The sequence below is a fragment of the Haemaphysalis longicornis genome, unplaced genomic scaffold, assembly GCF_048455015.1.
Source record: "Haemaphysalis longicornis isolate Haplotype H1 unplaced genomic scaffold, Haemaphysalis longicornis Haplotype H1 scaffold_10, whole genome shotgun sequence".
Lineage (NCBI taxonomy): Eukaryota > Metazoa > Arthropoda > Arachnida > Ixodida > Ixodidae > Haemaphysalis > Haemaphysalis longicornis.
This window is the reverse complement of record NW_027526204.1, coordinates 112,676,717-112,693,238: the sequence shown is the minus strand read 5'-3', so window position 1 is coordinate 112,693,238 and position 16,522 is coordinate 112,676,717. Positions and strand designations below refer to the sequence as shown.

The 16,522-nt window shown below is 45.6% G+C and overlaps 1 protein-coding gene across 2 annotated transcripts in view; it reads right to left on the bottom strand.

Moving 5' to 3' along the window:
* Window positions 1–16,522, bottom strand: part of LOC144159137 (uncharacterized) — a 217,549-nt gene that overhangs the window by 197,430 nt on the left and 3,597 nt on the right. The window contains exons 5-15 of one of the 2 annotated variants that reach the window (XM_077690439.1): window positions 14,385–14,445; window positions 13,433–13,488; window positions 13,186–13,225; window positions 13,060–13,112; window positions 11,866–11,902; window positions 11,118–11,182; window positions 10,892–10,964; window positions 9,008–9,063; window positions 7,031–7,175; window positions 4,798–4,878; window positions 2,420–2,675 (exon numbers count right to left, since the gene is read on the bottom strand). In XM_077690439.1, the coding sequence (XP_077546565.1) occupies window positions 2,420–2,675; window positions 4,798–4,878; window positions 7,031–7,175; window positions 9,008–9,063; window positions 10,892–10,964; window positions 11,118–11,182; window positions 11,866–11,902; window positions 13,060–13,112; window positions 13,186–13,225; window positions 13,433–13,488; window positions 14,385–14,445 (923 nt within the window). The remainder of the gene's footprint in view (window positions 1–2,419; window positions 2,676–4,797; window positions 4,879–7,030; window positions 7,176–9,007; window positions 9,064–10,891; window positions 10,965–11,117; window positions 11,183–11,865; window positions 11,903–13,059; window positions 13,113–13,185; window positions 13,226–13,432; window positions 13,489–14,384; window positions 14,446–16,522) is intronic. The other variant, XR_013320244.1, reaches the window with a different exon arrangement.

Sequence of the window (16,522 nt, the reverse complement as noted above, 5' to 3'; positions counted from 1 at the left end):
TTGTCAGCGCCGATTCCGGTTCACTCAATCATCGCCCGACTCGCCACCGTCGCTGCTGCCATCCGAGGCTTCGTCGCCGCTCTCAAAGACACAGTCGTCTTCGGTGCCATCTAAGCAATTGCTGATGGCGCACTTCTTGAAACTTTTGCGCACCATGTCGGCCGGAATCGCCCCCCACGCATCCACGATCCACTGGCACAGCAGCGCAATGTCCGGCCTCCGCACGCGTCCCGTCGGTGTGAGGGCGTAAAGGCCGTCGGCCATCCACTCGGCATACAGCCGCTTCACGTGGGCCTTGAATGGTTTATTTAGGCACACGTCCAGTGGCTGGAGCATGGAAGTCATGCCACCGGGTATGATCATGAGGTCCGTGCGGTTGTCAGCGAGGCGCGCTTTCACTGCGTCAGTGCAGTGGCCTCGGAACGAGTCCAGCACCAGCATGGACTGCCGTGCCAACATGGCGCCTGGCCTTTTTTCCCAGACCGTGCGAAGCCAGTCAACGACGAGGTCACTGTTCATCCACGCATTGTCTTCCGCCCGTACAACAATCCCTGGTGGCAGTGGAGTAGTGGGTAGCGTTTTGCGCTTGAAGATTACATACGGGCGGAGTTTTGTGCCGTCCGCCAAAGCGCACAACATTACTGTACAGCGTAGTTTGGTGTTTCCGCCCGTCAGCACGCTTACAGATTTCGAGCCCTTTTTCTGCAGAGTGGTGTCCATGGGCATCTCGAAGTAGACGGGCGTTCGATCGGCATTTCCCACCTGGGACAGCAAGTAGTTGTGCTCCTTCCCGAGCCCGATCACGTAACGCTGATAGTTCAACAGCTTCTCCTCGTAGGCGTTGGGAAGCCGCTGGCACATGGTCGTTCGCCGCCGCATCGAAAATCCGTGCCTGGCCATGAATCGCTGGAGCCATCCACGGCTCACACAAAACTCGCGTGGGATGTTCATCTCCCGGGCCAACCTCAAAGCTTCCATCTGCGCCATCTCCGTCGACACAGCGTGGCCACGACTCCTCCGCTCCTCAATGAATTTGACAAGCTGCGTCTCAAGAAGGGGGTACGCGCCAGTCTTCGGGCCGCGAAATGCTCGCTTCTCCTTGTGTGCACTTTCGAGAGAGGCCTTTTTCTTTCGCCAGTCACGAATGCAGGACTCGTCGACGTCGTGCTTTCTCGCAGCAGCTCTGTTGCCGATTTCCTCCGCAGCAGCTATGATCTTCAGTTTCTCCTTCGCGGTGAAAGATTGCCGCCGAGACCCACTCATGGTACCTCACCAGACAAGGCTGACCAACGGTGCAAACTAGCCGCACCTGACTTGGGGGCCCAACAACTTCGCAACAAGGTGCACGCAAATCACAGCAACAGACGCTGTTGACCAAAGCAAACAAAGCATGCGAGAAGTCCGAATAAACACACTATGGAGGGGATCTGTCTATGGCCTGTGTTGGCTTCTTATTGGCTTTGCACCAGACGATGACGATGGGGATGCGGACTGCATTGCAGGCCGTGCATTGCCGTGAATGCCGACCTCTGCTCCCAGAATATTCGCAGATAACCCGCACCCCCACTTTTCGAACGATTTTTTTCAATTTTTGGTGCGGGTTATATGCGAGAAAATACGGTAAGTTAATGCCAGTCTTACAAACCCCAATACCGGGTATGGTTGTTTTTACTCAGCCAGTGCCCGGCATTAAACAGAGTATGGAAAGAAATAACAGGCGCTCTGTACCCTTAGGAATCGCTCTGTACCCTTAGGTATAACAGGCATCCCTGTACTCATTAATAATGTTAAAAGCTTTCCAACAACCAATAGCTCGTGACTGGTTGCATGCGTCAGTGCATGCGAGGAATATCCCAAGAAAATGCTAATCATGAATGACAAAAAAAAAAAAAAAACTAACCATCCATTCCTAAAAAAAGTTGCGTCAGTACTTTTGCTAAAAGTGCGTCCAATCGATTGCCGAACCTTCAAAGACAGAATCGCAAACGAAGAACGAACCCATGCGACGATTTCTCGCACACTAAGTAAACGCATCGATAAAGGATCTACGGTAAATGTACACCGATAAGTGGTTTACGAGATAGAGGTACACCATTCTACGACTTTGTCGTGATCGATGCGCGTGTTGTCGTATCTAGAAACCGTTCCTTTCTCGCGATTTTGAGTAGCTGTTTTAACACAGTGGAAGCCTGGTTTGACGCACGCGCCGTTATCAGAGCTTTTTCGGTCGACCAACCGGACTATGGGAGAAATGCATTACCTAGTTTTTTTTGACAGGACGCCATCGGTCCAGCTACGGAAGCCTTCGCTTTAAAACTCGAGACTTCTTTAGGCATTAAAAAAAGTATGACATGCCATTTATGCAACCATCACTTGCAGCTGTGAAGGGCAGTCTTGCGTCTCGAAGGACTAGACTCACTTTCGAGGTCTTCAGCAGTGCGACCCTCTGCGACAGCATCTCGCAGAGATTCGAAAGTTGCCTGGAGGATCGCATCTCTGTACTCGGACTCGCCATTGGCGTGCTTAGGCGAGGCACCTCCTTCTTCAGCAGAGCTGGCGAGCTCTGCTGAAACAACGCTCGCCCGTGCCATCGCACTCGTGGACTGCACCAATCTGCCAACCCTCTGGATCTTGGACTTTTCGGATCTGAGTGTCCGGCATATCTTGTCTTTACCCTGGAACACAAAGTGAACGATAACGGTAATACTTCTGAACAAGACTTGGTCAGGCGATTCACCGCAAGCGTATATGTATACGAGGGTTCAGTCACAAAACAAAGGACGAAGAGTGCAGGTAACAGCCTTAGTTTAGCGAGGACAGCAGTGAGGCGTCCCATGCGAAAGGTTCACTTTCAAGGCTGCAGGTGAGTACCACTACTATGAAAAGGCAAGGCGGGGCAGACTCACTTCAGTTTTTCCAAACCAACTAACACGATGAACACGTGTTACGATTGAACGTTCCAAATAAAACGTGTGACGACAAACAGGGTCCACACTCCTCACAAGTTGTACATGTAGTATAACTCCTCACACAAGTCGACAACGAAACAAACCCCAGCACACACCAAAACAATCTTTAGCTACAGCAGGGGTGAGACAGCTGAATCCGACTTGGGAGCAGTTTTTGGAGCAGCGAAATCTCGATTTTGGAGAAGAAGAACCGTGATTTGGAGCAGTTAAGAACATTTATTATGTCACCTTATGTGCCTAAAAAATCAAATTTTTGGCAAATCAGGGGGGAGGGGGAAGAGTGCACTTTTTGATTGGTTTTGAATGTAAATAACACTGAAATAGCCTTCAAATAAAGTTTGTTCTACCAGAGTATCACATGGTACAAACTGCACTTCCTTTTTACAAACCATTTTTAAACTGTTAGGCTCTACGCATAGAAAACGTGTAGTCGCAAAGTGAGGTGATAGTCGTCACACCCCACCAGCTTTCCCATTTCAATCTCCAAGGTGTACATTCACTACGATCGTAACTTGAGTAATGTTGGTATGTTTAGCCACCTCCCCTCTGGCCTTAAATTTCACTTCAGACAGATGAACCATTATTACTAGTGTGCAATAACAGCCCGTCCCACTACTGGACACTGGCTGAACATTTTGCGGCGATGTAGCCTGCGCTGCCACTTCTGCAGTGTCGATCGTCCCGTTCCCGCCGCTCGCAAGCTCGCTGTCAAAGGCAGCAATAACTCAGCATTATATAACACCGCAATAAGTCCGAAATTTCACTTCAGGCGTGCCCCACGCCCCACACTCAAGGCCGAAACACGGCGAATTCGCGGGCCCCGCGTTGTTTTTGATGAATTCCGTCTTTCGAGTGGCGCAACTTCCCGTAATAGATCAAACAACTAAATGTACCCACCCCCCTAACCAAAACCATGGTAGAAATCTTCAAATAGCGCTCTGCCTGACCTAGAGTGAACTAGCCTGAACCACGAGCAACTGCTTCGCCCGCTGACCATGTTTTCCAATCTTCACCACACCAAGATGGCGGCGCCCAGTGATGTCGTTCCGGAGATACGGCGCTCCGAAAATTGCCGTTTTTTTCATCAACTTGAACAAGTGTTGTTGCCTCAGTAAACATTAGTATTTTTATACAGGACTTTGCAATGGTTTTCGATGAGAAAGCTTTAAAAATGTACAGACTATAACATGTGCAACTTGACACTGTTTAGGGGGCAATTTTACGCGTTTTTTTATTGATTCATCAATAAATTAAACTTTTACAAACACCATCACCTTGGGGGTGCTGAAAAATTATGCCGTCAGAAAGCATTTTTCCCCACTGAAACTGACGGGAGCGTTCAAATCCTTGGCTCTCATACTGTTTTGGAGCAGTCTGGCGCAATTTTTTTCCAATTGTCAAGCTTTTGGAGCAGCCCGGCACAGGAAAACAACTTTGTATCAAAACTGCGCAATATGCGCGGCTGTCTCACCCCTGGTACAGTGTTATTGACTTCAACACCGAGCAGGCCTCACCCTGAAGTGATGAGGTATGCAGGGGAGCTTATGTTGTTGCTTTGTTGCGCACCTCTTTCATTAAGAATTTGCAGACATTGAATACAGCGGTACCAAGAAGAGATGCCTGATAACACTAATTTAGAACAGCCCACAAATGTATGCTATCACAAAATTTCACCAAGTCATGTGGTCTGACCTTCGCTAAGCCGACGGTTTGAACAGATTACTAATGCGAATCCAGAAAGGGTCCAGAAAGGGCAATCCAGAATCCAGAAAGGGCAAGAGAAAAAGTTATAAAAAAAAAAAAGAAAGAGCTGTAAACCCACACCTACCTCCATATGGTTCGCTTTGATCTGGTCAATTAATTCCAAGTTTTGGACCTTCAGGTCAACTAGCGCCGCCTTCATTGCTTCCTGCCAATAAAAAAAATCTTTGGTCAATGCACCACAACCTAACACAACAAAAGAAAATAAAAAACACCATGTGACCTGAAATCATGGAGAACACCGCAATTTACTTCACAACTATTGTTTCCGTATAGTTTGGACACCTTACCAGCTTCTCAGGCAGCTGCTCTAACCCTCCTCAACTTTCATTATAATGCACCTGTCTGTCAGTTACATTTCATTGTCGTTTCAGGGGAAGGGGGGGGGGGGGGGTCAAATTACTGTTACTCATGAAGTGCAATGCCATCTTTGGTATGTACTAGTCTTCAGGAATGACAACCAGAGAACTTCTGTAGCATTGAAAGCAAAAAAGAAAGAAAACGAAAGGAAAGAAACAAGTTTTAAACGAATCATGAAGGCAATATAAAAGCATTTTTAGGTTGAAAGAACTAGACTTTCGCATCTCACTCAACTCTATGCCAGCCACCAAAGCATCTTAACTACTTGTAAGTGTTCAAGTGAATCAATCAATACAATCAAATGAAACTAGAAGCCGCACTACAATCGAGTCCTGTTTATTGGCGATAGCTTTGGCAGGCAACCACAAATCGAACAAATAGGCAGTATTCGTTGAACAGTTTAGCGGTCAATTTCTTCGCTTGGCAACACTGGAAACAGCCATAGACATGGCCGATGCGCCACAGACACGGCGCGGTTTGAGCCACTGCGGCCGCACGCCAAAGAAAAAAAAAAAAAAAAAAAAAAAAAAACAGGCGTGCGTCATCTGTTTCGTTCTAATCCGATTCTAATGGTGGTGTCCACAGATATGTTATTAATCGCACTCACATTGAACTTGAGGCAATACTTTGCGTTCGGTGGGGTAGAGTTTGTAACGTGAAACAGTCATCTGTTTCACAGTCGTGCTTAGCATGGACAAGTACCGCCATCCCGTGGAGCCCGACGTAACGAGTGACGCCGAACTCGCACGGTTGCACGGAGGAGAAGAGTGGTGCCCAATCTGCGGGCCGGGCGCACAACGTCGCCTAGCAACAGACGCTTGGCCACAGATATGGCGGCGCACTCGCATGGTTGCCTGCATGCATTCAACGCCATTGAATACCGGCTATAAGATTCTGCAATGTTATAAAGACCTCGCCAGAAGGTGGCGAGGCCTTTATAACGTCGCAGCTTCATTTGTTTTCTTTATTTTCTCGATTAGTCGTTTTAATTAAAGTTCGAGATAAAATTGATGTCATTGTTACCAACATAGAGCAGTCCTTGTAATGAACTAAACATGCATTTTTATCTGCATGGCCCCTCTACGGGGGACTCACCTGTCAACACTCCTGTGGGATGTACTGTACTACTTTTTCAGCCTACAGGCTTAAAAACTATCGTGCACAAATGCGAAAAAGTTTTACAAACACTACGTAAAAATGTTCATAACGGCATAGTTTGCTTACTTTAGAAATATGCAACTTCTGTACTGAAATAAAGACACTAATAGCGTCCTCGATAAACACGCACCAATGTTGCCCCCAAAGGCACGCAGCATTGATCGAGGACAAACGGAGCTCTTCTACCCAAGCACCATCTCTTTAGATAAGAAAGCAACTCATAAAAACGTTCACAAGTGGCAATACAGCACTGTAATTAGACACAGCACTATTAGAAAGGGATATTTACTGAAGGCCAGTAATTTTTACGTTAGCACAACCCATATCCGTCATACATGCGCGACAACGTACCTCCACCGCTTCCACTAAACAGCTACATGAAGTCAAGGGTTTGACGGACAACCATGCAAGGACAACGGTGTGCAACCTGTCGTCTTACAGCCCTACTGCCTCCGAGATGAATGTGCTGGGACTGGGGTTGAATTTCAACTCCAGCCCTGAATCGGATGTTAATAGGAAGATCGTTTGTGCCGCAGAAAATGCTGTCAGCCGTGTGTATGTGGCACAACGGGACAAGGCTCGTACCCGCGAAAATGAGTTAGTGGGTCGAACGGCCATTCCCTCTTGTCCTAATTATATAGCTTATTTGAGTGAAGTGTGCGTTAAAAGTAGTGTCAGTACGATTCTAACGAGGTGATCTTTCAAATAAAACAAACTCGTGTTTTGTCTGCATGGCTTCTTTAAGGACGCGGATTAATCACATAGGCAAAGTCGTCACCCACCGCATCTTTTGTCAATTTTGCAATGTGCTGCTGGCGCTGTTGAATGGACCGCTCTTGGATCGCTTGTTGCTTGCCAAGAAGGTCGACGTGCGCGTGCAGACCAAGCTGCGAGTCGTCAAGGAAAGATGACCCCGCACTCTGTACCCTGCGGGAGGATGCAAGGTTTCTGTTCGGTCAAGGCAAACACACGCACAAACACAAACGGGCCTTTGTTAAAAAATGTAGTGCTCTTCCACTGTGTGAAGAAGGATGACCACGGAAGCCGTGGTGTGTGGTGGTAAAGTGGCCTTAGCAACTAATTGTCAAATCTTTTGTTTCCCGACAGTTCCGGTAAAACAACAACACCTTCCGCAGATGGCCATGCAACTTTAATGTCGAAAAGCCAGCTTATAAAGACAATGCTTACACTTATCTCCTTAAAGTCTGCTTCCCCTCTACACAGAAATGCATGGTTGGGAAGACATTTTTTTCAGGGGCAGTATCAGCTGTCATATCAAAATATGAAGGCCCTAGGAACTTTCTAAATTTTGTTATCAACATCTTCCATACTGGGAACTGGTTCCTGTGGGGAGGAGAAACCTGCTGCGGAGGGAGCGGGACTGTCGTCGGGGCCAGCCCTAGAACAACTTTACTGTTAAAACGTTCCCGACAGTTATGTTGTGAAAGTTCAACCAACGCTTTAACCTATGTAATTCGCTATCGAGTTCAGATTGCAAATTTTTCCAGACCATTCCTTTTAAAAAAATTTTGTGCCTCTAAAAAACAAATCAATGAGGTTGTGCTGTTTGTGTGAACATGCAGACAGTGAATCAAAATTGAGAATGAGGACTCGTTGAAATAACAGAGAAAGGCAGGCCAGCAGTCAGAACACCAAGGGAGGCATAAAGGCTGTAGTTACATAACTACTTTTTTGTCTTGAAAGATATGTTTCTGAAATGAAAGGAAGTGGAGAAAAATGTGCTCTCTGGGGGGTACCCGATGCCACGCCCTATGGGATACTGGTCCAATGTCACATCAACTAGGTTACTGGGGAAGCAGTGCTCCCCTCACCTTTCTGGGGCATTTACGTGCATGTATAACTGCTTCCTCCATTTGGGTGCGGTCCCCAGTGCCACGGTGACAACTTGTGGTGAAAGGGGACCTTTTTAACCCTGTGCCATCCGTGAGATAACCGGGGCATTTAACGCAACTCGGAACAGATAATAAAACCCCCAAGTGTAGAATTTTACAGAAACAAACTAATAATTGAAGCCCGTCACCCCGTTTTTACATTTCCATCAAGTAACGAATTGGTTAACGCAAAACGATTTTACCCAAGCCAGCCTAGTTGTAATGATGTGCGAGACTGCACCCAGACCAACAACATTTGAATGATCTGCGCTAATAGCCAGTCATTCCGATTCTGCACATTTGTGCCTCAGCCTTTTAGACCCCTATGTAATTTCCACACAAACTGCTGCCTGTGGTTTCATATTGCTCTAATATTGTGCAACTGATGTTTTTTTTCAGCCACAATAACCCATAAAAAAGTCGCTCATCGCAACGAGCCACTCAACTATCTAAAACATAACACTAGCCAAATTCTGAAATTTCATTGTTACTACAAATGATAGCAATGCAAGCTCTACGTTATTGTCTTCACTAAAAGCATACCTACATCATGGTGATCAAGGTAGCTCTCTCATACAAGCGATATATGGGCAGCCAGTGCCTAGTGTTTCCTAGTGCCCAGATTGTCCTTGTGTCCGTCCTAATGAACCAAATTTTTTCTGACTTCATATTTGTGATGTCGAAAGTCCTTTTAAATCATAAAAAACTTCTCCCACGCTCAAGCAAAATGGTCTATGGTGCACCCCCCCTCCACCAGTCCTTCCCTAGAATTACTATTAATTATGCTGCTGGAAAACTTGGCATTTCTAATTTTTAACCCCAGGGTTACACGAAACACTCATGCTTGTGTACACTGCTTGAACTCACGAGTCATTGGGATTGTCGTCGCTCTGTGCCAGTCTGATGTAGAGACGCAGCCAATACTGGAAGGAGCAGTGACACACCACAGTTAAACAAGCACCGACAAAATACTTAATCAAATATACTATCACGTAGAACAAGAGAGAAAAATTTTTTTCCAATCACTTTAGAAAGAAAGTTGAGAGAAGTGCGAAAGCTAAAAGTGCGTCTAACCTTCGCTACAGTGCGTCCAATCAATTGTCAAACATTCAAAGACCCAAATCGCAAACAAAGAACAAATCCACGAGACAATTTTTTTGCGCACTGAGTAAACGCATCTACGAACGATGTACAGTCGCCGACCATTTATTCGGACGCCGAAAATTCGGACACGCTAGTTTATTCGGACACCTTCGCGGCACGGCCACTTGTCCCATTGAAGTACATGTACATTCACGACCGATATTTCGGACGCCGCATAGCCCGCCGTTCGATTTTTCGGACTCCAGCTTCGGTGCTTCCACGGTGCTCTGTGTGTGGACAGTGTGCGAGCTGTGTGTAGACAGTGACAAAAGCTACGCTGTGGATGTGCTGTCAGCTATCAGCATCCTGTCTGATGCTTGGAGGGCAGCGACGCAGGGCGCGATCTGCAGCTGCTTTCGGTATGCGGGATTTGTGGTTGGAAGCGAGGAAGAGGATAGTCACACAGGCCACAATCCCACAACAGAGATGCCGCCTGCCGCAGCATCCGACATTTTCGATGACCTCCGTGCTAGCGGTGTCGATGTGGGAGCGGCTACGTTTAAAGATTTCACCAACATTGATAGTGCCATCCTGCTGTGTGCCGAGTTGGATGATGACGAAATCGTATGCCAGGTCCTCGAACCGGCGCAAGTGAACAGCTACTCCGATGATGACGTGCCACCAACGCCAGAAGCACCAAATACTGATCTGGCGCGAGCCCTAACAGTGCTATTGTCTGCCTACAGTGACGGACAAACGCTTGCGGAAATAGAGGCGGACTTCTTAGTCGCGCGTAGGCGTGGGTGTGTACAGACGCGCATACATACGTTTTTCCAGCCGTTGGGCCAATAAAGGTTTTTTTTTTCAGTGAATCCTTTTTTCGGACTACCTATTATTCGGACTTATCGGCGGGTCCCATCGAGTCCGAAAAAACGGTCGGCGACTGTAAATGCATACCAATGCGTAGGTTACGAGATATAGGTATACTACTGCACTCCTTATTCACGATTTAAGAGTGTATTGTCTTATCTAGAACTGTTCCTTTTTACCCAGTTTCAAGTAGCCCTTTTTTGACACAATGGAAGCCCCATTTCACACAGGCGTTGTGTGTCCAGAAATCTTATCAGAGCTTTTCGGTCTACCAACCGGTCTATGTGGAAATTCATTAGTGTTTTGACAGGATGCCTCAAGTCCCACTAAGAAAACTTTCACTTTAAAAAATAGTGGCTGTTAATGCAAATGTTCACAGCAGATGGCCAGCACAGCCCAAAAAAACCATTGGAGGACCAATTGCACCTCCAATTGCTTTTTTTTCAGCTGTGAGGGCATACAAAAAAAAATTCTGAAAAGCAACAATGCGTATCAAAGCAATTAAAGAAAATTCAAATGCAATGTTAGAAACGCCTATCAAAACGAACATTGTTCCCTGCCATCAAATCAGGGTACAAATGCACTAGAGCTGCACTTGGGCCACACCACACAATGCGCGAGGGTATATTAATTAAAATAGTGCACTAGTGCAATAAAAGTGCATTAGTGCGCTACCACTGCTGACAGTGGCAAAAGTAGTCAAAGGCATTTTCCGCCACCAAGCAGAAAAGGAAACATTAGGCCTAATTTGCCTTTATAACTGCTGAAGAACAAAAAAAGTACTAAAATGACACTTACTTCAAGGAGGCTCTCAGCTGTGCCACCAACTTGCTGAGCCTGGGCAGAGCTTTTATGAGCCTGTATATAGTCCCTATTAACGATAGCGACAAAAAAAAAATATCGCCGAAATCAGGCAGGTGTGGAAAAAGATCGTCCCACTCTATTACCCTGCATTAATGCAGAAACACGTCTGCACATTCAGAAACAGCAGCGAAGAGATACTAGCCCATAGTAAGACACTTACTTGATCTCCTCGTCCCATGCCTCGAACACATCTTTAGCAGATCGAACTCTCATCAGTGCCACTTCCTTGAACGGAAAAATATTAAAACCGGCATTAGTTTCACACAGCAATTGCAAAAACCACCACCACTTAAAGCTACCTCTCGCAAAGCCAGCTCTGGCCTTCATTTTCTAGAGGAAAATGACCAAAACAGATACTTGATCATAGTACACTGCAACGAGTGTGATTAGGGTCAAACTAAAAAATAAATCATTAGGGCTTTGAGCATCTCGAAGCTAGCCCCGGGTGCACCGTAGTGGGGAGCTAAGAATCAATTTAAACCCCCGGCAATCTTTAACGCACGCTGAAATCTTGACAAATTGCTACTTCAACAACCTATATTGTCTTGACCAAACTCTCTGCAACTGAAATTCACGTTACAGGCTAATGGAAAACATTAAATCACGGAAACAATATGACTACATCAGCAGCTTCTTGATGCGGCGTCTGTTTCAAAGAGATCCCAACAGCCCTATAATTAGTCTTATGACACAACAGGAATGACTGCATTTAGAAACTGCCATTGTTACCGAACTAACCGCCTCTATTGTGAATTCTCATAGTGAGACTCAACATTTCTGAGCTCATCTAAGTTGTATAAACCGCACACCCCTTGCTCAGTACAACAGCGATTCAGTGAATATTACTGATGGCAAAGACAAAGGAGGAAAACAACCAGTCTTTACAGTTTGAAGTGAACAATACTTACCAATGGTTCAACCTTTTTTTTGTCTTTGCCACGGACACTGCAATTGGGAAAGATGGTGGGAATGTTGCAGGTGTTATGTGTCGGGTTGCATAACTCCACGCCCAAGGGTTTTTTTGCCAGGTTAGAAATTGAATTGATGAAATCAAGTTTCAAAATAGTGCAAAACTTTGTACAAATGGCACAAAAAAAAAATTTCGTTTTTCGGACAATTTTGGCACAAGTTGCCGTACAAATTTGGGCTTGGATGAAATGAGTTTCGTTCATAAAACTTCTTGTTTTGCGCTCTGCCTTATAAATAATTACGTTTCAAGCTAACCAGAGTTAAAATGCAATTAGCTTTTGCTAACAAAGCCCGAGTTTGCAGTGAAGTAATTTTATCCCCAACATTCTAACCAAATTTGCAATTCGTCTTTCACTACAGACTAGCTTATTTTTCCCGACTGTGTTTTATAAGGAGGAGCTAGCGCAAGTATACTCAAGCTGTAATTCTTACCTTTTTCAGTGCAAAAATTATAAGCGTACGAAATGTCGCGTTATAGAGTACTGATATTGTCGTGACATGAAGTGCACGATATTTATACTTGTGCGAGCGAGTGTGAAGAAGAAGCAGCAGCAGCAGAAGAAGAAGAAGAAGTAGCAGCAGAAGAAGAAGAAGAAGAAGCAGCAGCAGCAGAAGCAGAAGAAGAAGCAGCAGCAGCAGAAGCAGAAGAAGAAGCAGCAGAAGAAGATACTGTGGATAACAATTGGCCTCATGGTAAAAAAGTCAGCTCCGAGACAAAGAGATAAGTTCAGAAATGTAGGCCAAAAATAATCATTGAGAGGCCGCTGGAGTGCAACACCTTGATAAATATTCATGCTTTGACCGTCAGATTTTGCAATTTCTTTTAAGACATGAGGTTAGAAATAATATATTTTATAAGATGATTTTAAGATAATTATAAGATGATTTTATATCTTTGGAATTTTATGACTGAAACTAGCAGTATCGCTCATTACGTGCAGGCGAATAGCATATATAGGCTGCCTTTGGTGCATTTCTAATATATCAATAGTCATCTATACCACAATTGTATAGGAAACACTGCCTTCCACCTTTTATCATGTTGGTACTATCGACTTACCGTTACAGTACAGTCCCTAGCTCACCACGCACAATTCTAACGAATCAAAATTTAGCTATGAACGCTGACTCACCAAGGCTTGTTGAGTGTGCTTCCACACGCACCAGATGTCCCAGGACGAGATTCCTTAAAACATTAAACAAACGAATAAAAAGAAATTAAAAGCGTTGCCGACTTTTTAAGGCTTTGCAAAACTTACTTGAGCGCTGCTAGCGGTACCAGCAGCACGTGGCCTGTTCCTGTGTAAGCGAACAAAACATCACCCACAGTAAACACGCAAGCATTGTCTTGTGTTCTAGTAATAGCTGGGGCAAGAATGATATGCCGCTTGCCGTTCCTCTTATATCTCCAGTCCACAGTATCAGTGCAACGATGTTATTGCGATTCATTGATGCCTCTGCAAGACTCTTCCCCTCAGCAGTCCAGGTAAATCAACGACCACTCACACTCTGCCAGAAGAGATAAATAGTTCCTCCTCCTCCATTCCCAGGACAGCTGCAAGCTGAAAAGAGTGCGGACAAATATTCTGAAAAAAACACACAAGGTGATCTCAGATTTATTTTGGGTGCACATGCATGCCTCATTTAGCTTATTTGTGCCACTCGGAGGGCCCAAATGGATTCCAATTTTTCTCTTTAACACGTGCGCATAATATATTTTTTTTTCTGTGCCTATCGACCATTCAGAACACGCGCGCAAATATTTTGTTGTCGACCCTCTAGTGCTTGTGCACTAAAACACAAAAACTAGGGTTCAGGCTGAATAATTCGAAGATACACTTAGACTACAGGGTGTGGCGCAGTACACGGCTGGGTAACTTGACGCCGACTGTGGTTGTTACAAGTGCAACGAACACGAGACACAGAAATTCTTCAATGTGCCCTAGTCAGAAATGCGAGTGACATGCTCAGAAAATTAATCTACCATATCTTGTACATGTAGAGGGGGGGGGAGTTGTCTATGGGTTAGAAATGTCATCCCCACGCACTCCAAAGTGGTAAAGCCGTAACCAGTTAAAGCCAATAGGCAAAGAGACATAGTTTTTTTCTCTCGTAAAATCGGTATAAAGACAAAAATCTGCACCCATCACAGTAGGTAACCACAAAATAGCCACACAAGACACAACTAGTACCTCGAAAAGCAAGGCACATACATTAGCCTGGCTGCAGCTTCATCACATATAATTCAAAACCTCCTTTTAAAAACTGCTCCACAAGTCTGGACTATTCGTCCACGTGCAGTTATAGTACTACGCCTCCTCCACCTACAGTTCGACAAGTACCCACAGCGCTGCGCTGTGCTGCCAAGTTCAAGAATCCTGCGCAGAAGCTAACCGACTTCCACATTTAAGAGCACGGCTCGCAGCATTCTACAGCAGGAAAGAAGTCGGGAACTCACATAAGCCAGGGCCGAGTCTTCATTATCGGTGCGCCTACTGCACGGAGTCTTGCGCTTTTTTCTGAAAAAATAAAAAATATATATATAAAAATGAAAACAAAGCCAAAAAAGAAAAACGAGTTGGTGGCCAAGAAAAGCAAGTGTGGCAGGAGGCTAAGAACAGGTGGTCTAGGCAAGGCCATTCAGCGAGAACGGCGATTTTCTTGGAGAAAAGCGTAGTCGACTCCTACAAGCTATTGCACGATACATATGTTAGTTTGTGGAAGAAAGGAAGCTGGACAAAAGTGCAGGGGAGGCTTGCGTAAGTATGTTCTGGTATAAGTATGTTCGCTTGCGTAAGTATGCTCGTTTGTTGCATGGCAGAAGTTCCTCTCCTCAAAAATCGCAGCAGCAACTTCTTCGGGCAAGTCCGTGAAGTACGAGACCATGACAGTTTAACTTGTCAAAACAGAAGGGGAGTGTAGGCTTGGGAAGTTATTTTCCAACCCCTCTGCGAATTTAGTCATCGTGAAGACAGCACGCAATGCCGTTTGATATATAAAAAAAAAACTACCCTTCCATAACTTGCTCAACTCCATCCCAGCCCGAGAAGCAGTTTTGACAAAAAAAAAAAAAATCTACTTTCCCCCTACAAAATGTCAGCACTGACGTCATCGGGGAAGCTCCAAAAGTAGTCAGTGTGTTAAATTCATACTACAATTGAAGTGGCTTGATCAAATTTCTTTGTTTGTAGCAGCTTTTGTAGACGGCGACCATTCCGATGAGCCAGTTCCCATGACATCACACAGGCCACCACTCCAATTTTCCTTGCTATCTGTACCAACTGTTTGAGGTCTGCATTAAAATTGGCAATGCTTATTCCGACCCCAATTGTATATTTTTAAATGCAGAGCATTTCTTTAACTCGCGATGTCACCCGTTCTAGGCGTCCGAGTAGTCCGCATCGCTCGCCTCGACATGCCCGGCTCAGACGTTTCGCTATCGGCGCGATCAACATTCGATAGCGCGCCCAGGCACGTTTCAAGGACACTCTCTCCCCTCTCTCGGACTCAACGTGCGCCGAGGCTGCCAATTTTACTGCTGACGAGCGCTCTCTCGTCAGCAGTTGCCACAAGTGCAACAACATTAACGTAACGCAAACTACTTAACGTCGTGCGCCCCCGGAAATGCTCTGCATTTGATCGTGCCCCTTGCGAGGGGGATGTTTCAATGCGTCGCCATGCGAACAGTTTGCCACGCTTTAGTTTCAGTTCCGTATCTCCCCGCCGCGGCCGTAGAGAGAAGGCGGCCGGCCGCGACTCTCGCCACCGCGGCGCTGCGGTTGCGAGTTTCGCTAGGAAAGCGAGCGTCGTCTGCTAGCGGGGAGCGGAACGCGTTCTGCTCGGCATCTTCGGTCTTTTTTTTTGTGGTCCCCTTAAACTTCTTCCCAACAATACATTTCTGCAGTCCTTTTTCGTGGTAGAGCTTGAACACATCATGCATTAAAGGGGCCATGCGTACAAAAAAGCAGACAAAACCCAAGTTTAATTAATTTGCAAGATTAATGCCTCACTAGAATCATACCGACACCACGTTTAACACAAACTTCGCTCAAATAACCAATATAATTAGGAAAAAAAAAAAGAATGGCCATGTGGCCCACTGGCTCATTTCCCGCAACAGCACCTACGGTGTCATATACGCCCAGATGTGCGATTGACTGAGGCCGCCAAAAGCAAACGCAAATTAAACAGGGCTTACAAGCTTCCCGAACGAGCTATTTGCGCTTAAATTGAGGGCACATTCTTTTTATAGTGAATGGTGGGGTAAACAGCGGAAGTTACGAAAGTACACGTAAACATAGAGGTATTGATTCATACTGCTGTTAGTACTGCGTGCAGTATGCTTGTTTTAGCCGCACAGCACTGCGGCGCTTAGGGTTAGTCTCCGACTACACTGGCCGATTGGCGTAAGCGACGGTTATATCATGTGACCATATTTATCGAGCGAACACCACGTTTCACAAAACGATTATTATCTACCTCAACAAAAATGGCTACGGCTAAGCTCAGCTAAGTTTGAATATGCAAACCAACAGCTTGGATTAGTCTGGTTGAGTCTTGGTTTCACTTGGTTAACCTTTGATGTAGCTGTATTGC